General features: G+C 51.6%; 1 protein-coding gene across 1 annotated transcript; it reads left to right on the top strand.

Moving 5' to 3' along the window:
• Positions 1-27,838, top strand: F10 (coagulation factor X). The gene is made up of 8 exons (XM_081277631.1): positions 1-170; positions 3,962-4,122; positions 14,069-14,093; positions 15,257-15,370; positions 20,184-20,315; positions 22,566-22,807; positions 23,996-24,113; positions 25,174-27,838. The coding sequence occupies exons 1-8, from the start codon at positions 101-103 to the stop codon at positions 25,761-25,763; spliced, it is 1,452 nt and encodes a 483-aa protein (XP_081133757.1). The 5' UTR covers positions 1-100; the 3' UTR covers positions 25,764-27,838.
• The last annotated feature ends 36 nt before the right edge of the window (positions 27,839-27,874 follow it).

The raw sequence follows: 27,874 nt of genomic DNA, 5'->3' as shown, positions 1-27,874 counted from the left end.
AAGATAAGCAGAAGGACAATAGCCACCCGGGGCCAGGCTGAACGAACCTTGACCCGGCACCCATCACAGCAGGGACGAAGCCACTGTCTCTGGCCACACCATGGGGAGCCTGCTGCACCTCGGCCTGCTCAGCGCCGTCCTGGCCAGCCTCCTGGTGCCTGGGAGAAGCGGTGAGTGCCCTGCCCTTTGCGCTGCAGGATGGCCCCTGGAGGAGGGGAGGGCCGAGGGTCGGCAGTGGGGGAATGTGCACAGGCTGGCTGACCTTCCCAGCCAAGGGTACAGTTAGGGCCATGCGGCTCCTGCCGGAGAGTCAGATGGGCAGATGGGGGGTCACGGGGGATAAAAACACAAGAGGAGACACAGAGAGAAGGGAGGGAGGTGGAACAGCAGGACAGAGTAGAGGTGAGCAGAGACGAGCAGAGACGAGGACAAGCAGGGCAGAGGTGCTGCGGGGAGGCAGGCCAAGACAGTCCAGCGCCACTCATGACTCCCACTGGGAGGGGGCGCCCAGGCCCCAGGCCCCAGAGGAGGTCTGAATTTAAAATGGAACAGGTCCAGCTCACAGGGTGCCAGCTGCGTCCAGCGCAGCCACTAGGCTGAGCCACCTGCGTTTCCATGTCCACACTCGCAACAGTGGTCTGGTCCAGCTTTGGCCTGACTCAGAAGGTGGCAGTAAGCCCTCCTAGAACTCAGCGTCCGCCTGGGCGACCACGGGGTACACCAACACCAGGAGTCAGGCCCGTCCCAGGACTGCGCCAGGCAGCTGGGAAAGTAAACCGCACAGTGGACCAGGCCGAGAAGCGGCCCCGTCTGGGCCTTTCAAACCACCAGCCTAGTTTCCCTCCATTCAGAAAGCGAGACCACTGGCCGGCACTGGGTCTGACCAAGGAAGAGTCAGAGTCCTCAGAGGGCCTAACTGTGTCCAGAGGGCTGGGCCAGAGGCTGGCCGTGCACTCCCGTATCCCCACGCATCTCCTCAGGCCGGGCGGTGGAGACACAGCTGCAACAAGGAAGACTGTCTTTTTGCACAAGGTTGCATTCCAATTGAGAGGGCAACAAACCTGCAGGCATGTAGAATCAGACAGTGGTGCTGTTCAAAAAACAGCAGGGAAAGGGGTCGAAAGATGTGGGTGGGGATAACTTTAGAGCCAGTGGTGAGGGATGGAGTGAGCCACGTGGTATTCAGGGAAAGAAGGCTCTACAGGGAAGGTGGCCAGTGCAAAGGCCCTGGGGCATGAGAGTGGTGGGCACAGTCTAAACAGGAAATGGGCTAGCATGGTGGGAGAGATGGGTGCAAGGGAGCCTTGAAGGGAGGAAATCCAAGAGGCCAGCCTTGGGATCAAAGACCTCTGGTTCTAGCTCGAGGCCACCAGGCAGCTGTGGCTCCTTCGCCCTGTGCCTTACACTTCCTCCTCCCAGTTCAAGCTCCCAGGTACTGCTGTACCTTCACCAAAAGGGAAGAGGCAGGAAGAGGTGTGGATCGGGTGGGGCCTGGTGGAACAGCCTGGGAAACTCAGGGAGGGTGCCAAGAAGGGCGTGGCTCCCGCAGGATAGTGAGCTGCTCCGAGGACCACAGAGACTGTTTCTTGAGCTATCGCTACAGCTCTGGCAATGCAGAGGGAAAAGCAGCATGTGTCAATTTGGCTTCAAGGAAGCAGGCTGCACAGAAAGGAGGAGGGACCCCAGATCAGTGTGCCAATGTGTGTGCATTAGAAGGTCAGGGCACGGGTTAGGACGTGGGTCTTCCGCCCACAGCAGGTCCACAGGTTGCAGTCTGGGGAATGCTGGTCGGGGCTTGGATATCCCTGGTGCCTCGAGGCACCAGGAAGAGGCCAAGGGGACAGGCACTGCACTCTCACACCTCCCTCAGTGGCTAAGGATAGTACTGAGCCCTGTGTGTTGTGCAGGTGGCAGGATACTGCTCCTGCAGACAGCAATGTGTACAGATTGGAGCACCCACATTTGGGCTCTGCTTCAAAGCAAGCACTTGATGGTGGGAGAAACAAGTCTGAACCTGGCTTTATTGGGATAACATAGGTGTCCTTAAAAGGGGGGGATTTAGGGAAAAAAAGTGATCTAAGAACGAGGCTGACGTTTACAGAGCACCTGCTGTGTACCAGACCCGGCACAGGAGTCTTCACACCCTCTATGGAACTCAGAAGTAGTACCATGTCTCTACTTGTCAGTAAAATGCAGTACAGGGCAGAAGTGTATCTGAAACTCTGCTTTATCCTCTTGGAACCTTCTGGACATAAGGAGCTTGGTGTTCTGAGACAAGGGGTGACAGGGGCCACAGTGAGACATGAAAACGTGGAGCTCAGAACAAGTCATTACTAGAAGTAGCACCTGGAGAGTTGTCCTTTTTGTGGTGAGACCCTGAACTCTTCAGTGGGAGGAAGTTCAAGAAACAGGACAGGGGGCTGGGGATGTGGCTCAAGCGGTAACGCGCTCGCCTGGCATGCATGGGGCCCGGGTTCGATCCTCAGCATCACAAATACAAAGATGTTGTGTCCGCCGAGAAAAATAAATTTAAAAAAAAAAAAAAAAAAACAGGACAGAGGGTCAAGAAAAGAATCTGAGGTCCTCCTGGTCCATCTAGTAGTCTTGGGTTTGTTGTCTCTGCTCAGCAAAGAACTGAAGAACAGGACACAGATAGCAACCAAGCAGCAGGTTCATTGCAAAAGTGACAGACACAGACTTCTCTGAAGGGGCCCTGGAGCGAGAAGTCCTACGGGGAGTGTTGGCCTGTTCTTTTTATGGTCCCTGCAATTTCCTTATCTCCTCCCTGTGCATGCCCCCCTCACTATTGTTCAGGAGTGCCCTCTACCCTGTCCACACATCTATTTTAGTTTTTCTATTGGATCCTCTGCTTGGGGCACAAGTACAGAAGTGTCTGTCTGATTGGGTCCCTGCTGTGTCCACAAGCACTTTTGTCAAGCAGGAAGTTGAACTCATCAGAAGACCCTCTCCATGCTCCCTTGGTCTGGCCCTACCTTGACCTCCTCACTCACCATCTTACCCTGGCTACTGACACCCTCTACATCCCCCTCACTCCCATGTCACAAAAAAAAAAAAAAAAAAAAGAGCAGGAGCAGGAGACAGAGAGGCAAAAGCAGATGGGAACTAGGCACACCCCTGTAATCCCAGTGACTCGGAAGGCTGAGGAGGGGATCACGAGTTCAAAGCCAGCCTCAGCAATGGCAAGGTGCTAAGCAACTCAGCGAGACCCTGTCTCTAAATACAAAAAAAAAAAAAAAAAAAAATAGGGCTGAGATGTGGCTCAGTGGTTGAGTGCCCCTGAGTTCAATCCCTGGTACCCCACCCAAAAAAGGCAGGTGGGAACCCAGGGTCCCCCACATAGCATGGAAGGGACAAAGATGAACTGACCCAGGGCACTGAAGTTAGCTGATCACGGTTCATGTCTTTGTCATGGAATCAAATTTAGTGGGTATTTTAAAATGAAATAAAATAGAATCAAATAGAAAAAAAACTGTAGCAAGTACTATTTTGTAGAAAATAGAGGAGTACCACTTCTTCAAGCTTGTTTTAATTCTGTGTCCTGACTTTATATACATTACAGGTCAAGATCAAATCCGCTCATAACTCCCCACTCAATCAAAAGAGGCCCTGAAGGGCGGTGGGCCTGGGTGGGGCCGAGGTAGCACTAGGAAGTGGCCTAAGGGTACACCTGATGGAAGCCCTCTGAGCCAGGAGCTTGCCAAGGAGAGCTTGGGTGGCTCTGCAGAGAGGGCCATGCAGGTGAGCTCAGTGCTGTCCCCTGGATGGGGGCTTCCCCCAGGGCATGTTGTTAGGAGCCGGAGAGGGAGACTGGCAGAGCCCCACTCCCGAGGTGCTGAGGAAGGAGTGCTCAGCCTCTGGAGGTGCGGAGGTGGTGGTACCGCAGGATGGGGGCACCAGGTAAATGGAGAGACACTGATCTGTGCCCTTCCTTGTCCTCTAGTGTTCATTAATCGGGAACAAGCCAACAATGTCCTGGTGAGGACCCGGAGAGCAAATTCACTTTTTGAAGAGATGAAGAAAGGAAACCTCGAAAGAGAGTGTTTGGAAGAGACTTGCTCTTATGAAGAAGCCCGAGAAGTCTTCGAGGACTACGACCTGACGGTGAGGCCCCCGCACCGGAGGGCACTGGGGCGGTGGGCCGGGGGCCCTGGGCTGAGCCATCCGTGCTGTCCGAGAGGGGCTATCCGGGCTCCCTGCTGTCCCCTGGGCGGGGCTATCGGGGATCTGTGCTGTCCCCTGAGCGGGGCTATCCGGGCTCCGTGCTGTCCCCTGAGCGGGGCTATTCGGGCTCCGTGCTGTCCCCTGAGCGGGGCCATCCGGGCTCCGTGCTGTCCCCTGAGCGGGGCTATCCGGGCTCCGTGCTGTCCGAGAGGGGCTATCCGGGCTCCGTGCTGTCCCCTGAGTGGGGATATCGGGGCTCCGTGCTGTCCCCTGGACGGGGCTATCCGAGCTCCGTGCTGTCCCCTGAGTGGGGCTATCCGGGCTCCGTACTGTCCCCTGGGCGGGGCTATCCGGGCTCCGTGCTGTCCGAGAGGGGCTATCCGGGCTCCGTGCTGTCCCCTGAGTGGGGATATCCGGGCTCCGTGCTGTCCCCTGGGCGGGGCTATCCGGGCTCCGTGCTGTCCCCTGAGTGGGGATATCTGGGCTCCGTGCTGTCCCCTGAGTGGGGCTATCGGGGCTCCGTGCTGTCCCCTGGACGGGGCTATCCGGGCTCCGTGCTGTCCCCTGAGCGGGGCCATCCGGGCTCCGTGCTGTCCCCTGAGTGGGGATATCCGGGCTCCGTGCTGTCCCCTGAGCGGGGCTATCAGGGCTCCATACTGTCCCCTGGACGGGGCTATCAGGGCTCCGTGCTGTCCCCTGGACGGGGCTATCCGGGCTCCGTGCTGTCCCCTGAGCGGGGCCATCCGGGCTCCGTGCTGTCCCCTGAGCGGGGCCATCCGGGCTCCGTGCTGTCCCCTGAGTGGGGATATCCGGGCTCCGTGCTGTCCCCTGAGCGGGGCTATCAGGGCTCCATACTGTCCCCTGGACGGGGCTATCAGGGCTCCGTGCTGTCCCCTGGACGGGGCTATCCGGGCTCCGTGCTGTCCCCTGAGTGAGGCTATCGGGACTCCGTACTGTCCCCTGGATGGGGCTATCCGAGCTCCGTGCTGTCCCCTGAGTGGGGCTATCGGGGCTCCGTGCTGCCCTGGGCTGATCCATCCGGATCCGTGCTACCCCTGGGCTGCGCTGTCCAGTCTCGCGCTGCAGCGCCGGGCTGGCCAGCAGGCCCCACGCTGGACCCTGCAAGGCGCTCCTTCTGGCCTCCCTGCGGCACCTCTCGGGTGGGAAACCGCCCGAGGGACCTAAGTGTAGCGACAGCGACCTGAAACATAACCTGCCACTCAACACCGCGGCGGGGGCCGACGACCGTTGCCTAGCAGCTCTCGGAGGGCTGGCTGGCGCGCGGGCGCGGGCACGGGCACCGGAAGGGGCGGGGCCTCAGCTGGCCGGAAGCGAAGCGCTCTGGGGTCCTAGCGGGGATGCGCCGGCGCCGGAAGGGGCGGGGCCTCGGCCGGACGGAAGCACACCCCCTGACCCCGCCCGGCTGAGTGCCGAGGCCGGCGGGCCCGGGGTGGCTGCCGTCCGCGGGGCGGTCCGAGCCCCGGTGTGCCTCGCTTGCCCGCCGCGGCCCACGCTCAGTGCTGGCCAGCTCGGGAGGGAGCGGCGAGAGCCCCGGGGCGCGGGCGGCCGCCCCTGACGCCACCTGCGGCACTGCTCCCCGCGAGGGACATCCGGTGCGCCGAGAGCGTGGTGGCTCGGAGAGCGGAGCTGTCCAGCCTTATGGTCACTGCGGCCCAGATGCCTGCGGAGGCCCGCTTGGAGGAAGCAGCGTCCTTGGCACCCGGTGCCGGAGGGTTGTCCCGGGTGGGCGACCCCAGGCTTCTGCGCCGAGAGGAGGGAGGGACCCAGCGCAGGAAAGCTGCCCGCCCTGGCGGGGTCTGGAGGCCACCCGGGGACCCACCTGCCCTCCTTAGCACCCAGCCGAGCAGATGAGGTTGGGCCGAGGTTGCGGCTCCCGCAGCCGCATCGTCCCCCGCGGGACGATCCTGCCTTTGTGCAGGAGCTTGCGGGGCACCTCATCCTAACCGTGACAAGATGCCCTGTGCACACAGGGAAACTTGTGCGCCTCCGCTTCGGTCCTGCCCCATCCCACAGCTGATGAGCGTGGACATCAGCTGGGTCCCGTAACGTGAGAAGAAATTCTATTTCCTGCCATGGAACTCAAAGGAGGACAATGCAGTAATTACGAATATACTAGAAAGCACAGTAGTTGGCACTTTCATCTAGGGAATAACAACACTTCAAGGTGTGTCTCCAGCATCTTTGCATTTCTGCAAAAGAAAGTGGTCTTCAAGGGAATTCTTGTGTTGCTGTCCATTTGAGGACTGTAGTTCATTTCAACCACCAGAAGGGAGAAAAATAATTAAGAATTCTTTTTTATTCTTACCAGATAAATAATGTTTATTTATTAAGAAAATAATTTCAGGACTATTTTCATTTTAAGTATTTGTTTAATACAGGTAAATATAAAAAGTATTCAAGGATAATAAAAGTGGGCTGGAGTGTAGTTTAGTAGTACAGCATGAACCACCATGTGCAAGACCCTAAGCTTGATCTCCAGCACCAAAAATAAGTAAGTCTTATGGTTTGGATGTGAGATGTCCCAAAAAAAAACACATGTGTGAGACAATGCAAGAAGGTTTGAAGGAGAAATGATTAGGTTGTGAGAGCCTTAACCCAATCTATGAATTAATCACCTGATGGGATTGAGGGATAATTGAAGGCAGGTTGGGTGTGTCTGGAGGAGGTAGGGCTTGGGTCTTGGGTGCTGCACCTTAGCCTTGAGTGATGAGAATGTGGATATGTGGCAAGCCAGCCATGGGCTGTGTGTATGTGTGTGTGAACTGTGAGCACTGAGCGCACAAAGTGGGCTGAACCGTGGCCCCTCTGTTTGGGTGGGCCTCACTCTGCTCTTTTCACTTGCTCGGCCTGTGATCCCACACGGCTCATGATATGGGCATGGAGTTCCTAGATATCAGTTAATCTGATGACAGCAGACATCATGAAGCTAAACTCAACCCCCTGAAACCTGACCCCTTGCCTCATTTGATAGCTTCTCCCCAATAAAAGGGTTCAGCACATGCTCCTTGGCTCCCTCTTTCCATGGACCCCTAAGGTCAGAGGAGCCATTACAAAGAAAAAGATATCTCTCTGTCTCTGTGTGATTATTTTGTGCAGCCCAGTTCACCTAGAGTGACCCTGAGTGTTTTAGTCATGGAACGTGACAATTGGGGGCATGGTTTGGGTATATATTTGTATCTGGCAAGTGGAGACCTCTCTCTGCTATCTGATCATTATGTGAGCTGCTTCCCTCAGCCACACTCTTCCTCCATGATGTTCTGCTTCACCTTCAGCCCTGAGGAATGGAGCTGTCTATGGATAGAGACCTCTGAAGCTGATCCTGCAAATAAACTTTTCCTCCTCAATTGTGCTAGTCATTCTTTTAGTCACAGCGGCAAAAAAAAAAAAAAAGACTAAAACAAATCAATACCAGGAGTGGGGTCATTGCTGTCACTAACCTGCCCATGTGGTTCAGAACCTTTTGGGCCTTTTTGGAATTAGTGGAAGGAATTCTGAGATGTATAACAGTGCAAGCTGGAAATGCTTTAGATTGGTAGAAGCTGAGCTTAATGGCCAATTCTGTTGGGAGCTCAGAAGACCAGAATGTCAATACGACAGTGGTCATTGAAGACAGGACTCAGGACGGTTCATGAAAGGACTCTAATGGAATTTGAAGTAGAAGCCATTCATGTTATGTTCTGGCTGAGAAGTTGTCTGCATTTTGCTGGTACCCTGAGTCTTTCTGTGAGGCTGATTTTAAAAGTCATGGACTTCTTAATCTGGTGAAAGAAATTTCTAGACAGCAGAGTAATGAAGGAGACACAGAGACAAGATGCAGAGGCAGGAAAGGTGGCAGAGTGACTACTTGTCCAAGAGGCGGCGTTTACTATTTATTTATACCATTAGGTTGCATTAGGTCATTAGTATCACAACCACATTGTTGTTCAGAGTACCAGTAAGGTTGCTTATTCTGCAGTTACATTTCAGAATTACAATATGCAATGTTAGCAACTTTGTGCAGTTTTCAAGAAAGTCCATTGTCTGAAGTTACTGTTAGGTGGGCAGCTCCCGGAGCACCAGGGCTTGGTGAAACATTGTAATTATCTATCAAACAAGTTCTACTATTCCTAGGAGCTATGTTCCTACAATCAAGGTGGAGCCTTGATGAGGCTCTAACAGACTTCTCAGGGCATTGCCATACCAGCTAGACATTAGCTATATTATTAGGTCCTAAGAGAGATTACAGGGCATTCTAAGGGTGGGAAACAGGGTGCCTGTTACCTACCCCCCTCGCCACCCTGGGAGCTTGCTCACCAGGGGAACGCTTCCCTGTACATTTCCAAGCTCAGAATCCCTGCAGCAGAGCATTCAGGCAGTGGCATGGATGTTGCTGATGGCTTTCAGCCAAAATTTATTGTGATATTCAGGAGCAGAAAGATTTGAAAAACTTTTACTTGAAAGGTGGGAGTAAACCTGGGACAAGGAATTTGCAGTTTTTAAAGACTTTACCACAACTATGGAAATGTTGAGGACTTTGCCCAGAGACAAAAAGAAAGATGGCTTGGAGGCATCTCAGGGTCTGGCAAGACCACACCCATCTCAGACTCAGGAGAGTAAAGGTAAAAATTCTCTGAGAAGAGACCAATAGGGAAACCTTTTTGCACAAGGGGGCCCGGGAAGTGTTTTCAAGGAGCTCAGACACTCAGAGGCTGCTGCAGCCAGGGTCTCTGGAGGGTTGGCTGCTGCTGGGGATGGTGGCAGACCTTGGTATAAGCCATGGAGTTAGGGCTCATGGAGGCTTCCACCAATGTTTCGAAGGAAGGCCTGGGAAGCCAGAGGAAGTGCCCCAGAGTTGGAGTCCCTGTGGGCAGCCCCTGAGAGGGCAAAGTGAAGATGTGAGAAGGAAGCTGAAGCTGCAGTGGAGACCCAAAGATTAAAAAATGCCAGCAACATGGGACACTGACCAAGGAAAGCTGCAGGAACAGAGACAAACCAACAGAAAGGCCACTTAGACTGCAACAAGACCCAGGGTGGAGCTCCACAAGCCCTTTGGACAGAATTTCACCATGCCATGTGCCCCAGATGGCGTAATGGAGCAGCAGGACTTGTGTGCCCAGCTGGATTTTGATCTTGCTTTGGTCCTATCCCTCTTTCTATGCCTCTATTTTTTGGGAAGGGAATTTTCACTGTGTACCTTTATATATTGGACACTTGTAAATCACTTTTGATTTTTTTACAGGAATTCATGATGCATGTTTGCCCTGAGTCTCAGGAGACTTTGGACTTGAACTTTGGGGCAACCTTGGAACTGTAGAGACAATGGGGACTCTTGGAAGTGGACTAGATGTATTTTGCATTGTGATATGGTCATGAACTTTTGGGGGTCAGAGGTGGAATGTTATGGTTTGGATGTAAGGTGTCCCCCAAAAGCTCATGTGTGGGATGATGCAAGAGGAGAAATGATTGGGCCCAATCAGTGAGTTAGTCACCTGATGGGATTAGCTGAGTGGTAGCAGAAGGCAGGTTGGTTGTGACTGGAGGAGGTGGGCATTGAGGGCGTGACTTTAGGGAATAGATTTGTATCTAGCAAGTGGAGAGTCTCCCCCTTTCTCTCTTTCTCTCCCTCTCCCTCTCCCTCTCTCTCCTTTCTGATCATCATATGAGCTGCTTCTCTCTGCCACACTCTTCCACCATGATGTTCTACCTCACATTGAGCCCTGAGGAATACAGCCTGCTGTCTATGAACTGAGGTCTCTGAAACTGTGAGCCTCAGGTCAACTTTTCCTCCTCTGTAATTGTGCTGGTCATTTCTTTTAGTTGCAACAGCAAAAAGGCTGACTAAAATAATAAGGAATGATGAAGATAACTGCAACGCTTATCCAAGTTCAAGTTCACCGTTTTCACTCAGCATTATCTCCCAACACTCTTCTGTATAGCTACCATACTTATAGTTCTAAAAAGGTAATTATATGGGGAACTCACTATCCTCATGTATTGGCAACTGAGTTATTTTTAAATATTACTGTATTTCTTCTGGATTATATTTTCTAAGTAAACCTTACAAATTTAAAAGAATGAGCTCATGAAATGTTTTCTGGTCATAATGGAATTAAACTAAATGATCAGTATAGAAATATCTCCAAATATTTGGAAGTTAGCACATTTATAAATAATTCAGTGCCCCTGGGTCCAATTGCCAGTACCAAAACAACAAAAAAGTGTCCCATGAATCTAGACATAAAACTTCACGATGAAGAGCAGTCGGCAGACTGTGAGTGAAAGGGAGTAAAATTCAGTGTGACGGGGGCATCTTGACAGGACAACCAGTGTCGTGGAGCTGAATGGTGACAAGTGAGTGCTTTCCTGCTGAAACTCGGGAAAGGCCAGCCTGTTGGTTCCCGGCTCCTGCTTGCCCACTGTGCTGGAGTCCCAGCCACAGCAAGTCGGGAGTAAAGCTGTCCTTGTGTCACAATGGGCAAAGGTGTGACATGCAGTTGAGGGGAGAAATAAAGAATGGCCATGCACTAATGCCCTTTTCGATACTTTATTCACTCAAATCACTTAATACAATTTCACTCCATAGGTTCTTTATTTTCAATATTTTTGTATTTGCAGATGGACACAATACCTTTATTTATTTTTTGTGGTTCCCAGGATCAAACCCAGTGTCTCACGCATGCTAGGCAAGCACTCTACCACTGAGCCACAACCCCGGCCCACTCTATAGGTTCTTAATCAGGGAATGACAATCCTTAATGCTGGGGACTGCAATAGACATAATCAGTTCAAAGCAAACAATTCTTAGTTAACTCTAAGCACTGCAAACACCCTTAGTCACGACAGACCTATAACAGACATTCCCTCTGCATGCTGAGCTTAAGTGCTAGATTTAAAGTCTTGAGTCTTAGGTCTTAAACCCAGCAGGTGCCCACTCACTCACCCTGTCCAGGCCAGGAACCGATAGCTTCTCCTGGGGTGGAGCTGACGGTTGGTGAGGAGAGGGTGTAAGGAGAGGTCCCTGTTCTCACCAGGTCAGGAGGCTGCTGTAGAGTTTGAGAGCTGTGAGGACAACGCAGAGGATCAGGCAGATGATGAGAAGAGCTGGGCTGTCTGTCCAGGTGCTCACCAGGCTCTCAGGCTGTGTGCGTCAGTGTCAGCTGGCTGAATGTCTGTTCATTTGTTCCATTATTCATACTAAATCTTGGAGCTTCTGCGCATCCTTTGGGTCCCTATCAGCTGTTACCAGGTTTCTTAGTGAAAACTTACATCTTAGAGAGGACCTATGTCTGGTGGTATCTACCGTGATGCCCTTCTGGCTGTTATCAGGGTTATTACAAATGACACATGACTTCACCCTCTTACCTGGGTTGTGGAAAGTGACTTGCTTTCAACCAGATATGCTTAATGACACATCAGAGAGCTCTGTGACTTGCCAGGTTTATTTTAAAATGGAGTTTTAAAATGGGCTTGTTTAGGCCAAAGCCTAAGGCCATTCTTACACCCTGTTTACAGACAGCATAGCCATTTGCATAGAAAACACCAAACACACCAAAAGAATGATTGGGTTGTTTTTTTGATTGTTTTGGTTGTGTTTGATTTGGTTTTTGTTTGTTTGGGGATCAAGCTATGGGTGCTTTTGTGAACTGAGCCACAGCCCAGCCCTGATTAAAATATTTTATTTAGAGACAGGGTCTCGCTAGGTTGCTGAGGCTGGCTTTGAACTTGTGCTCCTCTTGCCTCAGCCAAAAGAAGGGTTCATAAAAGAAAATAGGTAGATGATCAATTGACAACTAGACTTTGTCAAAATTAAAACTTTTGCTCAGTTAAGAGAATGAAAATATAAGCTACACACTAAGAAAGTATTTGCAGTTTACATATCCAAAAAGAAATTTGTATTCAGAATATGTATGCTAATGACTCAGAAGAAGAAAATAAACACCTAAGTAAATTTGATGAAGAGACTTGAACAGCTACCTCACCAAAGACAAAATATGTATGACAAGCCCATAAGAAGATACTCAACACCATGGGCCACTACGGAAATGTGATTTATCAACAAAACCTCTATAACTGAGAAAGGAAGAAATAGTGACCCTTGACAAGTGCTGGTTACGATGTGGAGCAACCAGAACCTTATATGCTACTAAGGGGAAGGCCGGCAGCACCCTCATCTTGAAGAGCTGGAGAGATTTTTACAAAGTTAGCCATATAACTCAGACATTGCATTCATTTCCAGAGCTACCACAACAAAGCACCACACATTGGGTGGCTTTAAATACTAGACATTGATCTCTCCTGGTGTTGAAGGTGACAAATGCAGACAACCATTCCTTGTTTTCACAAAACACCTCTACACAAATGTTCACAGCAGTCCTGTTCGTGATTACCAGAACTGGACATGAGTGTCCATGGTGGGTGAAAGAGTGAACAACAGGGACAGCCGTGCAGTGGACCATTGCTGGGCAGTGCCGGGACCCACCGTTGGTGTATGTGTTGGCCTGGGTGATTTCAAAGGCACTGTGCTGAATGACGGCTCGTTTCACAAGGTCACAGGATGTAGGATTCCAGTTATGTGACAGTGTAAAAAGTCCTTGCTGTGGTGACGCAGAGCAGGGCAGTGCCAGATGGGGAGCACAGATGTGCCCCATATCCTGATTGTGGTAGTTGTTACACAATTATATACACATATTGAAACTCACAGAATCATACGCGAAAAGTCGATTTTACTGTGTGATTTATTAAAAAAAATTAAAAGACACTGCATTCATTTCTAGGGCCACCATAATGAAGTGCCACAAACCAGATGCCTTAAAATGTCAGGGATTTATTCTCTTGTAGTTTTGGAGACACCGGATCAAAAATCGAGGCATCAGCCGATTGGCTCCCCTGCAGAGGCTGGAGGAGTGTGTTTGTGCCTGTCCCCACGCATGTGGCCCCTGTGACTGCTCTGCCCCTTATCCTGACTGGCCTTCTCTCTGATGGCTGCAGGTGTCCTTCTCTGTCTCTGGGGGACAGGCTTGCGAGCGGGGACTTGTGGTACTCCAGGATGATCCCCTCTGGAGCCTTTTAATTACACCTGTGAGGACCCTGTTCTAATGAATGCACGTGCTGGGGCCCAGTGGGCCTGTGGAGGGGCCTACAGAGCCAACCCAGACAGACAGACCAAGACTCAGACAGACCAAGACTGAGTGTCTCAGTGTCACAGGAGCCTGGTGACAGCACTTCTTGTTGTTTTTTTTTTTTTTTTAAAGAGAGAGAGAGAGAGAGAGAGAGAGAGAGAGAGAGAGAGAGAATTTTTAATCTTTATTTTTTAGCTTTCGGCGGGCACAACATCTTTGTTGGTATGTGGTGCTGAGGATCGAACCCGGGCCGCACGCATGCATGCGTGCTACCGCTTGAGCCACATCCCCAGCCCAGTGACAGCACTTCTCTAAGCGATGGGGTGGTTGTGACAACCAGACAGCCTAACTAAACCTCACTCATCAGCAAGGGCTGGGAAATGATGGTTCTTGGCACAATCTGGGTTTTGATGATTAACTTGAAAGTTCAACAAAAATGTTTAATTTAAGACAAACTAAGCCACATCTACTAATAGAGAAGATTCCTGTCCTTTCTCCTTTATTCTTTTTAAATATTTTTTTAGTTATACATTGACACAACACCTTTATTTTGTTTATTTATTTTTATGTGGTGCTGAGGATCAAACCCAGGGTCTCTCACGTGCAAGGCGAGCGCTCTACCACGGAGCCACCACCCCAGCCCCTCCTTTCCCCTTTAGATCAGGTGATTCTAGAACAATTCTTTCCTCCCCAAGTTGCAGCTGCGGAGTGAATGGCATGAAATGTCTGCTTTCCTAATGCATTTCTAAATGTTTGTTTTATTTTAGAATGAATTCTGGAACAAATACAAAGGTGAGGTGTTTTCTGTTTTACTCTTAAGTGGGAGAGGCTCATTAGGATATTTAAATGCTGAGAGATCATATTTGACTTTCTAAAATACTTGGTGAATATCCTTCCTGCTCCTATTTAAAATCTCACACATTTAAGATGTTTGCTCTTTGGGTGTTCCTACAATAGTTATTTGATATTATTTTTATAGTGATTTTTATTAATTCTAGTTTTATTTACTCAGCTACAGATTTTTCATACTGGGAATTGAGCCCAGGGGCATTTTACCACTGAGCTACATTCCCACCCTCTTTATATTTTAAGATATAAATGGCCCAGGCTAACCTTAAACTTGAAATCCTCCTGCCTCAGCATCCTGAATAGTCGGGATTACTGGGATGTACCACCAGGCCCAGCAAGATTTTTTTTTTCTTTTTGAGATGAAGTCTCACTATGTCATCCAGGATTGTCTCAAATTCCTGGGCTTAAGTGATTCTCTAGCCTCAGCTTCCTGAGTAGCTGGGACCATAGGTTCATGCCACATCACCCAGCTCAAATGTAGATTTTAATCAGTTTATTCTTATTTGAGGATACCAAATTCCACGGTATTTTTTTAAAATACAAGTGTATTACATGAAAGCAAAAAACAGAATCTGAAAGATTGGATTTCCTAACAAGCTAGCCAGCCTGATCTAAATCTTCCAGCGCATAAGAAGGTGTTAATGGTGACTACTGAAAACAGTCTCGAAGTTTCTCAAATGGCAGTTGACCCAGCTCTGCATCAGGTGCTGAACTTCCACCAAGAAATGGGAAGCCCATGCCAGGGCTGGATGGGAGTCTCTGTTTCCTCTTCCACCCCAGGTCACGTGGAAGTGGAACCCGACACCCTCTTGTCAATGCTTAGCTCAGAAGCCTTTGCTTCAGGTGACCACTGCAGCCACCAGCCAGAGGGCCACGCTGGTCATAGACACACTGTAAAACATCTCGACAGAACTAGGGGGCAGTCAAGGGCCAGTGAGGCAGGGCCTCACTGGCGGGACAACACAGTCCAAACACAGTGTTGTTCCCAGAGCAGCAGAAGCTAGCTCGAGCTGTCTATGGGTACGTGCCCGTGGCCGGCCATGCCAAGCTCAAGTTCGTCTGGGATGGTCATGACTGCAGGCTTGGTGCCAACCCTCTCTTTGCAGATGGTGACCAGTGTGATAGCAATCCTTGCCAGAATCAGGGAAAGTGTAAAGATGGGCTCGGAGAGTACTCCTGCTCCTGCCTGGATGGATTCGAAGGCAAAAACTGCGAATTCTGTAAGTCCCTCTGCTTGGCTATCTTCAGAGCAGAAATGCCTGTAGGTGGGAGGTGGGAGGAGAGAAGGCGGGAAATCCATGATGAGATGACCTTGAGTTACTTCTAGTTGTTGAAGTCTGTGCTCTGTTATCATGTGCCCCTGCAGGAAGCCCTAAACACAGAGCCTGTGACTTCCAAACTGCCCAAGGTCAGGGTACAGTGTCTCTCTGGTGCTCTGAGAGGGATCACAGAGCACCCACCAAGCCTGGACCCTCCAATATCTGGATAGAATGGTGTACTCTGCTCTTCAGCCCTTTTACCTGGAGCAAGGATCCAAAATCACCTCCTTCTACTTAGATTTGTAAATGCAAACAACAACAAGGGATATTAGATATTAGCTAGTTACAAAGTTTTGATACATTTAATTCATTCTACATGGGAGCATCACTGAGTTTTCTCCAATATGATTAATGATTTTTAACAAAAATATGTTATTATAAGGCCAGATTTCCCTAAAAAGAAACATATGCCTGTCTTTTAAAAAAATCTTTTATTTGTTTTAATTAGTTGTACCTGACCATAGAATGCATTTATGCTATATCATACATAAATGGGATATGATTTCATTTTTCTGCGTGTACATGTTGCAGAATCATATTGGTCATGCAGTCACATATATACATACAGTAATAATGTCTGCTTCCTTCTACTGTCTTTCCTATCTCCACATCCCCTCCCCTCACCTACCATCATTGCCCTCTACCTAATCTAAGGTAATGCTATTCTTCTCTAGTGCCCCCACCTTATTGTAAATTAGCATCTGCATATTAGAGAAAACATTCCGCCTTTGGTTCTGTGGGATTGGCTTATTTCACTTAGCATGATATTCTCCAACTCCAACTATTTACTGGCAAATACCATAATTTCACTCTTCTTTAAAACCGAGTAATATTCCATTGAGTATATATACCACATTTTCTGTATCTATTCATCTATTGAGGGACACCTAGGTTGGTTCCGTAGCCTAGCTATTGTGAATTGAGTTACTATAAGCACTGATATGGCTGCGTCAGTATAGTATGCTGATTTTAAGTCCTTTTGGGTATAAACCAAGGAGTGGGATAGCTGGGTGAAATGGTGGTTCCATTTCAGGTTTTCTGAGGAATCTCCATACTGCTTTCCATAGTGGTTGCACTAATTTGCAGACCCACCAGCAATGTATGAGTGTGCCTTCTCCCCACATCCTCGCCAACATTTGTTGTTGCCTGTATCCTTGATGATCGCCATTCTGACAGAAGTGAGATGAAATATTCGAGTAGTTTTGATTTGCATTTCTCTAATTGCTAGAGAAGCTGAACACTTTTTCATATATTTGTTGATCAATTGTATTTCTTTTTCTGGAAGTGTCTGTTCAGTTCCTTAGCCCACTTATTGATTGGGTTATTTATTTATTGGTGTTAAGTTTTTTGAGTTCTTTGTATATCCTAGAGATTAGTGCTTTATTGAAGGTGCATGTGGTAAAACTTTTCTCCAAACATGTAGGCTCTCTTCTCACTTTATTAATTGTTTCCTTTGCTGAGAAGATTTTTTTTAAATTTGAATCCATCCCATTTATTGATTCCTCTTTTTTTAAAGAGAGAGAGAGAGGAGAGAGAGAGAGAGAGAGAGAGAGAGAGAGAGAGAATTTTATTATTTATTTTTTAGTTCTCGGCGGACACAACATCTTTGTTGGTATGTGGTGCTGAGGATCAAACCTGGGCCACATGCATGCCAGGCGAGTGCGCTACCGCTTGAGCCACATCCCCAGCCCCTACTGATTCCTGATATAACTTATTGTGCTTTAGGAGTCTTGTTAAGGAAGTCACATCCTAGGCCAACATGGTGAAGATTTGGGCCTGTTTTTTCTTCTATTATGCGCCTTTGATCTACTTTGGGTTTATTTTTGTGCAGGGTGAGAGATAGAGGTTTAATTTCATTTTGCTACATATGGATTTCCAGTTTTGCCAGCACCATTTGTTGAAGAGGCTATCTTTTCTCCAGTGAATATTTTTGGCACCCTTGTCTAGTATGAGATAACTGTATTTATGTGTTAGTCCCTCTGTACCATTGGTCTACCAGTCTGTTTTGGTGCCAATACCCTGCCATTTTTGTTACTATGGCTCTGTAGTATACTTTAAGGTCTGGTGTTGTGATGCCTCCTGCTTCACTTTTCTTGCTAAGGATTGCTTTAGCTATTCTGGGTCTCTGATTTTTCCAAATAAATTTCATGATTTTTTTTTCTATTTCTATGAAGACTGTAATTGGGATTTTAGTAGGAATTGCATTAAACCTGTATAATGCTTTGGGTAGTGTGGCCATTTTGACAATATTAATTCTGCCTATCCAGGAGCATAGGAGATCTTTCCATCTTCTGAGGTGTTCTTCAATTTCTTTCTTTAGTGTTCTGTAGTTTTCATTGTAGAGGTCTTTCACCTCTTTTTTAGGCTGATTCCCAAGTATTTTTTTTCTTGAGGCTATTGTAAATGGAGTAGTTTTCTTAATTTTTCTTTCAGTGGATTCATCGCTGATGTATAGGAATATGTTTGATTTATGGGTGTTGATTTTATATCCTGCTACTTTGCTGAATTCGTTTATTAGTCCTAAAAGTTTTCTGGTGGAATTTTTTGGATCTTCTAGACATAGAATCATGTCATCAGCAAATAGTGATAGTTTGAGTTCTTCTTTACCTATTTATATCCTTTTAATTTCTTTCTTTTGTCTAATTGCTCTGGCTAGAGTTTCAAGGATGATGTTGAATAGAGGTGGTGAAAGAGGGCATCCCTGTCTTGTTCCAGTTTTTAGAAGGAATGCTTCCAATTTTTCTCCATTGAGAATGATGCTGGCCCTTGGGTTTAGCATAGATAGCCTTTGCAATGTTGAGGTGTGTTCCTACTGTCCCTAGTTTTTCTAGTGTTTTGAACATGTAGTTGTGCTGTATTTTGTCAAATGCTTTTTTTTGCATTTATTGAGATGATCATATGATTCTTGTCTTTAAATCTATTGATGTGATGAATTACGTTTATTGATTCCGTATGTTGAACCAACCCTGCATCCCTGGGATGAATCCCACTTGATCATGGTGCAGGATCTTTTTAATATGTTTTGGTATGCGATTTGCCAGGATTTCTGCATCTGTGTTCATCAGGGATATTGGTCTGAAGTTTCCTTTCCTTGATGTGTCTTTGTCTGGTTTTGGTATCAGGGTGATATTAGCCTCATAGAATGCACTTGGAAGGGTTCCCTCCTTTTCTATTCCATGGAATACTTTGGGAAGTATTGGTGTTAATTCTTCTTTGAAGGTCTTGTAGAACTCGGCTGAGAATCCATCTGGTCCTGGGATTTTCTTGGTAGGTAGGCTTTTGATGGCGTTTAGCACTGGAGAAAGTCCTAAAGTAATCCAATCCAAGAACATGTCCTAAAGATTGTTCATGATTTAGAAGACATGCATATCCATGACTTAAACAGATACGCATGTCTTTTAAATTGCTATTACTTTAGTAATATCAGTCATGTCTCATTCCATTAAAGTCCAGGCCCCTGCCTGCAAACCATTCAGCTGACTCAGACACGATAGGAAGAAGTCTCCCAGAGCTAACAAGTGCTTTCTACTTGCGTCATGTCGACCTTTACATTGTCATCATCTTTTCATCCAAACCCAAATGGGACCACAGTGTGAACTGGGTTGGATTCAGCCAGTACTGGCAGCCCCACCCCCCGAAGCTCTGGCTCCCAGTGCTGCTGCTGGCTGTGAGAGGTCGGCCCCACCAGGCTTGAGGTGTGATGGACAGGCTGGCGATTGACAGCAGCGCATGGCTTGTGGGTACCCTGTCAGGAGCTTCACAGGCCTCTGAGGTGACTTTGCCACCCCACTTTGCATGTGTGTCCACTGAGGCCCTGCGGCTTAGTTAAGTCCCTGGGTCACACAGCCAGAGGCCAGGTGCCCTCAGGCCCACTCTTGGCACAGCTGCCCTCCTCCAGCTCCTGACAGGCCCCCCACAGGCCCGTGCCCTTGCCGAGCCCCCAGGGTCCCAGAGCTGTGCGCACGGGTGTCCACAGCAGGGCCCGGGTGTGCAGTGGTGGTCAGTGCCCAGCAGCTGTTCCACTGTTAATGCGGGTGAAGGGAGAGAGTTGGAGCTGAAGGCACCCCACCAAACAGCAGGGCCCTCAGGCTGCGCAGGATGCATGCAGCCCTCGCAGAGAACACAGGAGGCCACCGTGGGGACCTGTCTGGATCTAATGGCCACAGGAGTGGATGGAAGTTGAAGGGAAAGTAACTCCTCTTAGACCCTCCCACGTCCCAGGGCCCAGCCTCTGTGGAGGAGCAAGGCTTCCAGTTGTCTGCCTGGCATGGTAAGGGTGTCGGCCTGACCCTGGATGAGCATGAAGACAGTCAGGCCTGAGGAGCCCCCATGGTACAGAAGCCTCAGTTCCACAGACAGCCTTCTGGCCTTGGCTGCAGGGGCTCTGAGCCCCTGACTGGAACTGTCCTGGTCCCTGGCCCCTGGTCCCTGGTCCCTGGAGCGAGCGTCCTGACCTCAGTCCACACCACCCAGCCCTTGGGACCTCTGTCGACCTTCTAGCCTTTCACTGGACAGCTTGGGTTTCTTCAGGGCAGTGCAGAACCTGCGTGAATGCCAGGTGTCCCTCAGTGGCCTAGGAGGCAGGCCGCCTGTGGAGCAGCCACCTCACTTGGCTGCTCCATGAGACCTTTCCTGCAGGGGCCCTGTGTGTCAGGACGGGTGGGCGGCTGGAGTGGGTCCCTCCTGCCGCTGCAGCGGTTTCCTCTGCCCACAGTCGCACGGAAACTCTGCAGCCTGGACAACGGGGACTGCGACCAGTTTTGCCAGGAAAAGCAGAACTCAGTGGTGTGCTCCTGCGCCAGTGGGTACACCCTTGGTGACGATGGCAAGTCCTGCATCTCCACAGGTAGGAGGACCTGAGGCCACACAGGGCTCCTGAGCCACAGAGCTGGTGGCATCGGACCAGGAGCACGTGCCATGAGCAGGGCAGGGCAGGGCCTCCTGCTGGGCCGGGTGGGTTGCCAAGAGAGCCGCAGCCTGGCACCAGGGCTGGGTCATTCACGTGGGAAGCCCAGTGGTCCTGCGAGCAGCTGTGCTGGCTAACCTGTTCTTCACTCCCACTTGCCTGCGGGGTGGACGTGGCTCTGGAAGGAGGTGACTCCTGCCGGGCACTCTGCTGGGGGGGGGGGCGGGAGGAAGGCGGAGTTCAATTTTCCTCTCACTTGAAAAGAACTGGACACTGGGAGTGTGATGGTCAACACTGGGGCCAGTGCTCATGAGGCTCCCAGAGAGCAGTGAATGCAGAGCAGGCTCAGGAACCCACCAGGCTAGGGACAAGGGCACTAGAAACCTGAGGGGTCGGCCCTCGGGGCCACCCCTCTACCTCTTGTGGCCCCTGCTGGCCCCCCTCTCCTGAGGCATCACCTGGGCGAGATAGGGAAGCAGTGGGCGGGCTGCCTGTCATAGAGCCAGGTGACCAGGCACCCATGAGGTTCCAGTCGGAGCCTGGTGACACACCCCCATCCAGAAACTTGATTTCCCCAGGGGACTCATTACTCTGTCATATTCTTCTCAGTGAAACAGTTTATTTCAAAAATTAGTAATCAAGAAAAATAAAGGTCCCAAATATTCCTTCAAAGTTTACTTCAATTATGTAACATGAAACCCTCAAAAAGAAAGGAATGCAAGTTGGTTTCCATTGATAATGAAGTTTTTGTTTTCTTTTTTTGTTTGTGTTTTGTTTTGTTTGTTTTGTTTTTGGTACTGGGGATTGAACCTGCTTAACCACTGAGCCATATTCCCGGCCTTTTTTTATCTTTTATTAGAGACAGGGTCTCATTAAGCTGCTTATGGCCTTGCTAAGTTGCTGAGGCTGGCTTTGAACTTGCAATTGCCCTGCCTCAGCCTCCTGAGCCGCTGGGATTATAGGTGTGAGCCACTATACCCGGTTGATAATGAAGTGTTTTGTTTTGTTTTGTTTTGTTTTAAACATCAGAAATTTATTAGTTGCTCAAAACATTACATTGATCTTGACATATCATATATCATACATTTGGATAATGAAGTTTTAAGCTTCAGCTGATGCAGAAATAGTTTAATTGAAGCCATTTCTTGACATGCGTACAGTTGGTTTTTTGGGGGTTTTTTTTGATTGCAGGAATATTCACAAATCAATTAAAATAAAGGGCTGTGGAGTATGACTCGGTGGTAGAACACTTGCCCAGTAGGTGCAAGGTCCCTGGGTTTCATCCCAATGCCCCAAAAAGAAAGAAGAAAGAGAAAGAAAGACCAGTAAACTACTTCCTAACGCAGGAAGCTCTGGTCTCATCCTAGAGAGCAAACTCAGAGTGTGAAAGAGGTGTACAAACATCCTCCAGAGCTAGCAAGTGTAGGAAGAGGGGCCTGCTTCCAGGGAACACTCCCCAGCACCCTGCAGGTGGGTGGCTGCCAGGCCCCGCCTGGGCCAGGGGAAAGCACCCGCACCCAGCCGGCCCTGACAAGCACAGGGGTTGCTGTCCCGTCCTGCTGCTGCGTCCCCTTCTCTTCATTCTGGTTCTGCAGGGACGCCCTCCTCTCTGCCTTGGGTCCCCTGCAGATGATGTGGGAAGGGAGGGTTCAAATACGTGGCCCTGCCCTTGGGTCCCTGCAGGAGCCAGGAAGTAGCAGTTCGGGCCCCACAAAGCCGCATGGCTCCGGGCTCCCTGGTTGGCTGCAGGCTGCTTGCCTGTGCTTCCTGCCCAGGGCTGCTTTCCTGCCTGGACACTGGGTTTTAATTCGACACTTCATGAGGAGAAATTTCAAGCATACAGCAAAATCAGAACAGTCCAGGGCACCCCTGTGGAAGCCAGCCCTCTGGACTCTCCACGGGCCTCTTGCCTCGCCCTGCAGGCACCTCCTCTGCCCGTCCCCCACGCCGACCTTACTTGTTGGTGCCGTTGCCAGTTGCAGGCAGCTGTGCACCTCTCCTTCTGCTCCCGCTGCGACTAGAGCTCAGGGTGAGGTGAGCCCCATGCAGACAGCTGCACCCACCTGGGGCTCCGCCACCACCTAGCCACCACCTACCAAGCATCACCAGAGTCCGTCTGCCCAGGACTCCAGCTGGGGCCGAGGGGTGCAGGAGCCTGGCTTTGCTGAGGCCCTGCTGTGCTTCTTTCAGACCTCTTCCCCTGTGGGAAGCTCACTCTGGGACGCAGGAAGAGGTCAGCGGGCCCAGCTGCCAACAGCAGCGAGGCTATGCCCAGGCCCACCACGCCGGCCTGGAGTGGCCTGGACAGCCTGCCTCCCACCCAGGACCCCTCCAACTTGCTCAACCTCAACCAGACCTACCAGAAGGACATCAGGAACCTCTTTCGGATCGTGGGCGGCCGGGACTGTGAAGAGGGGGAGTGTCCCTGGCAGGTAACTGTCCTGAGCAGCTCTGGGAAGGCGCAGCTGGGCCCCTCCTGCTCGGCACCTGGGGAGTAGCCCTCCATTCAGGCAGAGTCCCACTGGGCAAGGGCTCCCCACCCAGCACGCGAGCCACGGCCTGCAGGAGGCTGGGGCACGGTGTGTTCCCTGCTCTGCCACCCATCGCCCCTCGGGCGTCCTCGCTGCTGGCCCTCCATGCCCAGGGCCGCCCTGTTCTGGGAAGGACGGAAAGGCAGAAAGGCCTAGTCTGAAAACCTGCCCATAAGGGTCAGGCCACACCTGGCAGCAGGGGAGCAGGCCACTCCTGCCTCCAAGGGTGAGGAAGAAAGTCACGTCCTTGTTTCATTTCTATTTTTTTTTTTAATAACCCAAATACCTAAAAATTCCTAAGGGAAGGGAGACAGTATCAGAAAGTACCTTAGAGAAAAGCACATCCATTTATGCTCAAAAGTAAAAACATAGAAATAAAAATCACTGGATTAGGGTTGCCCAATTTAAGAAGAAAAAAAAAAAAAGCACAAGACTTTAGTTACATTTGAATCTCATACAAACAATGAGTGATTTCTGATGTGTGTCCTGGATGTTGCATGGGACACACTGCCGATGGCTTGCCCTTTCGCTTTGGACTAGGTGCCCAACTTGGGCGGAGGTTTTCAGGGCCCAAAAGCAAGATGCCTGTCCCGTAGCAGGACTGCAGAGATTACCTGAGCCCCCGCCCTAGGCTGTGGACAGGTGTCCCCTGCTCTAGAGCTTAAGGGGCCCATGGGAAGGCAGCATCAGCCCCTGCTCACTGCTGGGACATGTTCAGTGAGAACTCGCTGTGTGGGTGCAGAACTGGGTGCTGGGTGTGCAGAAAATGAAATCCTGGACCTAGAAAGGGGCCTGCAGCCCTATCATTCCGGCCTGGAGCAGTGGGACGGGCAAGAAGACCTCCTCCAGAGGGTGGGTGTGGAGCGCCAGGGCCCTTTTGGAAAGCGCTCCAAAGACCAGTGGGTGTGGAGAGTGGCTGCAGAGCCCAGAGGAAGACTCCCGGCTGTCGGGGCAGGGGGAGCAGGAAGGAGAGCTCTGGGACAGGCCGGCCCATGGAGAAGCTCCAGGAGGCCAGCTCTCCTTGAAAGTGTCCAGTCTGTCCTCAGGGCCTGTGTCACCCGGGTGGCTGACTGAGTCTCACTGCTGCAGGCTCTCCTCATCGACGAGGAAAACGAGGGGTTCTGTGGGGGCACCATCTTGAGCCCATTCCACGTCCTCACCGCAGCCCACTGTCTGCACCAAGCCAAGAGATTCAAGGTGAGGGTAGGTAAGTGACCCACTCTCCACGCCCCGGCACCACCTCCCAGCCTCCCCACCCGTCAGCCCCTCTAGAACAGATTGTACCTGGCAGCCTGTCCAGAGGTGGCGAGGCGTCTCAGGTGAAGGGGAGGAAGCAGTGGGAGAGGGGTGGGCGCCGCTGACCTCCAGCCCCTCCCAGAACCTCAGGGCCCTTCTCCTGTGGCTGGCTGTGCCTGCAGAGCCCTCCTGGCCTCCCTCCTCCCTCTGCATCACGCCCCGAGCCTCCTACCTCCTACTTTCGTCTGTGGGGTATGTGGGTCGTTTGGTTAAAGTCTGTCTCTACAGACTCTAGAGCTGCCCAGGGAAAACCCAGTGCAAGCCACCAGTGCACCTGAAATGTCACAGTGATGTTAAAGTCTCTGTCACACGTCTAGTCAGTCCACAGGAACGGGTGCAGTGGATTTTATCATCATATCTAGTTTAACCCATGTACCCCAGATGTTGACATTTCCATGTGCAATTAAATAAGACGCTCAGCCCCTTTCTTTCCATTCTAAGAGATTCACAATTCCTCCTGGCTCAGACACACCTCTTTCCAGGTGCTCAGCCTATCACACAGCCCAGGTCTGGACCTTTAGCTCCCCAGCACCTGGACAGGGCCTGGCACACTGAGCACACGCAGGATACCAGCTGAAAGCCTGAAGAATCAAGAGGACCTGACGCCCTGAATTAGCTGGAATGTGAGCAGGGACACCAGGTCCTGGCACCCAGGAGGGTCGCCAGGTCTTGACGCCACACCAGGTCCTGACACCGGAGAGGGATACCCAGGTCCTGACATCTAGGAGGGACACCAGGTCCTGACACCCAGGAGGGACACCAGGTCCTGACACCCCAGGAGGGACACCAGGTCCTGACACCTAAGAGGGACGTGGAAGGTCATTTTCAAGTGCCCTCTGTCCACTCTCCCATGTTTCGGTTTCAGATGTGGCCACAGACCATTTCTCAATCACATACAGTTCTTTTAAAGTAGCTGGCATGCAAATGCCGTCCCCAGGGAACTAACGCTGTGATGTCCTCTCCGGTTCCAGGGGACCGGAACACGGAGAAGGAGGAGGGCAATGAGATGGTCCATGAGGTGGAGGTGGTGGTCAAGCACAACAAGTTCGTGAGGGAGACCTACGACTTTGACATCGCCGTCCTCAGGCTGAAGACGCCCATCACCTTCCGCATGAATGTGGCGCCTGCCTGCCTGCCCCAGAAGGACTGGGCAGAGGCCACACTGATGACGCAGAAGACGGGCATCGTGAGCGGGTTTGGGCGCACCCACGAGAAGGGCCGGCCGTCCAGCACTCTCAAGATGCTGGAGGTGCCCTACGTGGACCGCAACACCTGCAAGCTGTCCAGCAGCTTCACCATCACCCAGAACATGTTCTGCGCTGGCTACGACGCCAAGCTGGAGGACGCCTGCCAGGGGGACAGTGGTGGCCCCCACGTCACCCGGTTCAAGGACACCTACTTTGTGACGGGCATTGTCAGCTGGGGAGAAGGGTGCGCAAGGAAAGGGAAGTATGGGGTCTACACCAAGGTCACCGCCTTCCTCAAGTGGATCGACAAGTCCATGCGGGCCAAGGGGTCGCCGGCGGCAGAGGCCCCGGGCTCGGCCTCTCCTCCCCATTAAAGCTCTGGAGGCTTGCTGGGCCTGTCTGCTGTTCCATGTCACCACGCTGGGCAGGCTGACTCCTGCAGGGGCTGCGACCCTTCATCCCCACCCGCACCTGTGCCGGCCTGATGGAGGTGGGCACAGGGGCTCCTCTGGAAGGCTGGTCTGCCTTGCCCGAGACGGAGCACTGGCAGCTCCGCTTGGGAAACTGCCGACTCTGGGGGGCTCTGCTGGCACTGCGATGGAGCCCTCCCCTCCCAGCGCAGGTTCCTGTCCTCGGGTGACACAAACTGCCGTCAGCTGCATGGGCAGCTCCTTGGTGAACAGGGTCCCAGGCCCCAGTGCACACAGCGGCAGCCCTGCGCACGATGGGGTCGGCAGGGCCAGCCCAGATGCCCCTCTGACGCCGACCCCTCCCTGGCCAGCTTCTCTCCCACTAACCTCCCGGAACCAGCCGGTGGAGAACTGCGGGCAGCAGAGCTTCCTCCCCACCATGTCCTGGGGAAGGGGCTTCTCACTCCTTTCACTACTAGGCAATGGGGCATCTGACCCAGGCCCAACCACTTGCCTGGGCGGCCGTCTGGTTAACACACAGCGGTCACTGGAGCCGGGCTGTGTGGTGAGGTCACCCCTGCCCTTTGCCTGCTCACCAGGAAACCCCCCGCATGTGGGCTCAGCCTGCTGAGATCAGAGCCCTTTGGGACCAAGCCTTAGAACGAAGCCCTGAGTCTCGGGGAGGGGGCCATTCTGGGAGTTTCTGGAACTCTGATGACATGTCACACAGCGTGTGCTGGAGGGTGCCAGGCTCCTAGGTCCTCTCCTGCGCTTGTCCTGCACGACTCAGTGCTGCCTCCAGGCCCTGAGTTTCAGGAGAAGGAAACCAAACCTGCCCTTGGAAGTAGAACACTGGTCCGGCCTGGACTTAATGCCTGTTTTCCAAAACTCTCTACAGTTTGCATTTTGCGAAACTTTGCTAAACAAAGTTAAAAGTTCTAGTATAAACTCCCCCAAAGTCAGGAGCTGGCAGACCGTTTGCAAACATTTGAAGGTTAGGAAAGTCAATGTGAACCAGCACTTGATTTCCCAGAACCAGCCTGGGGCAGCCCACGCCTGTGCACGTGTCCCTGGGTGTTCAAACACACTGCTGCCTGGCTGCCTCGAGGCCCCCCAGGTGTGCAGACGCCGCGTAGCTCCCAGCCTCCTGCAGAAAGGGCTCTGGCCTTGGCAGCTGGCCTGTCATGTCTGGGGTGCACTTTCTGGGCTGCAGCAGACTTGGGATCCATCCAGGTCCCTGAGGCCATCCCAGACAGAGACTCCTGCCTCTAGAGATGAGACGCTGTGTAGGTCCAGATGCTCAGAGGTACACCCACCTACCTGTCACTGTCGGCCCTCTACAGGCCACTATCACCAAATGGCCTGTGCCCTGAGGTTCTTGCACCTGGGAAGGAAACCAAGGCCTGCCAGCAAGAGAGCAGGCCCTTCATCACGTATGGTACAGGCAGGCATCCACCATTGACCTGTCCAGAAGAGTCCAACCGGGGAGGCTCTGAATGGAAGGTGGACATGGGGCAGGGATGCCAGCAGTCTACAGGGCAAGGGGGTGCGGGGGTCCCGGGCTTGCAGTGGGGTTGGAGCCTCTGTCTGCTAATCCTGTGTGACCTGCAGTGATCTCCCCTTGAGCATCACTTTTCCCATCACACTAAACCCACATTGTCCTCACATGCCCTGGGCCACCTGTAGTCCACTGCCACCAGAACTGCCTTGGAGAGGGCTGGCCTCTGTCTAGGAGAGCTCTGTCTGGGGTGCACCCTGCGGTGGAGGGCAGCAGGCACAAAGGTGGCCGGGAAGCAGGGTTTGCTTGTCTCTCTGCTGAGCGTGAGGGGACTGCACAAGCATAGGGAGGCCCTGCCTTGCCTACAGCCCCCTGCCCACCGCCTCCTGACCACCGCCTCCTGACCTCTGCCTGTGAGGCCCGGGTCCCCCACCAGGACCAGGGAGGGCTGCCTTCCAGTCAGCAGTGCAGGGGCCCACCCACCCTGGGGCCAAGCCCAGCACTGCCCAGAGTGCCCTGGATCCCCGGGCACCTTCCCGCCCACCCCCAGGATGGGCAGGCGGTGGAAGGCCCGAGG

This window comes from Spermophilus citellus (assembly GCF_964194105.1).
Source record: "Spermophilus citellus genome assembly, chromosome: 1".
In the NCBI taxonomy this organism is placed as follows: domain Eukaryota; kingdom Metazoa; phylum Chordata; class Mammalia; order Rodentia; family Sciuridae; genus Spermophilus; species Spermophilus citellus.
The sequence above is the reverse complement of the archived record's forward strand: the minus strand, read 5'-3'. Positions and strand labels throughout refer to the sequence as shown.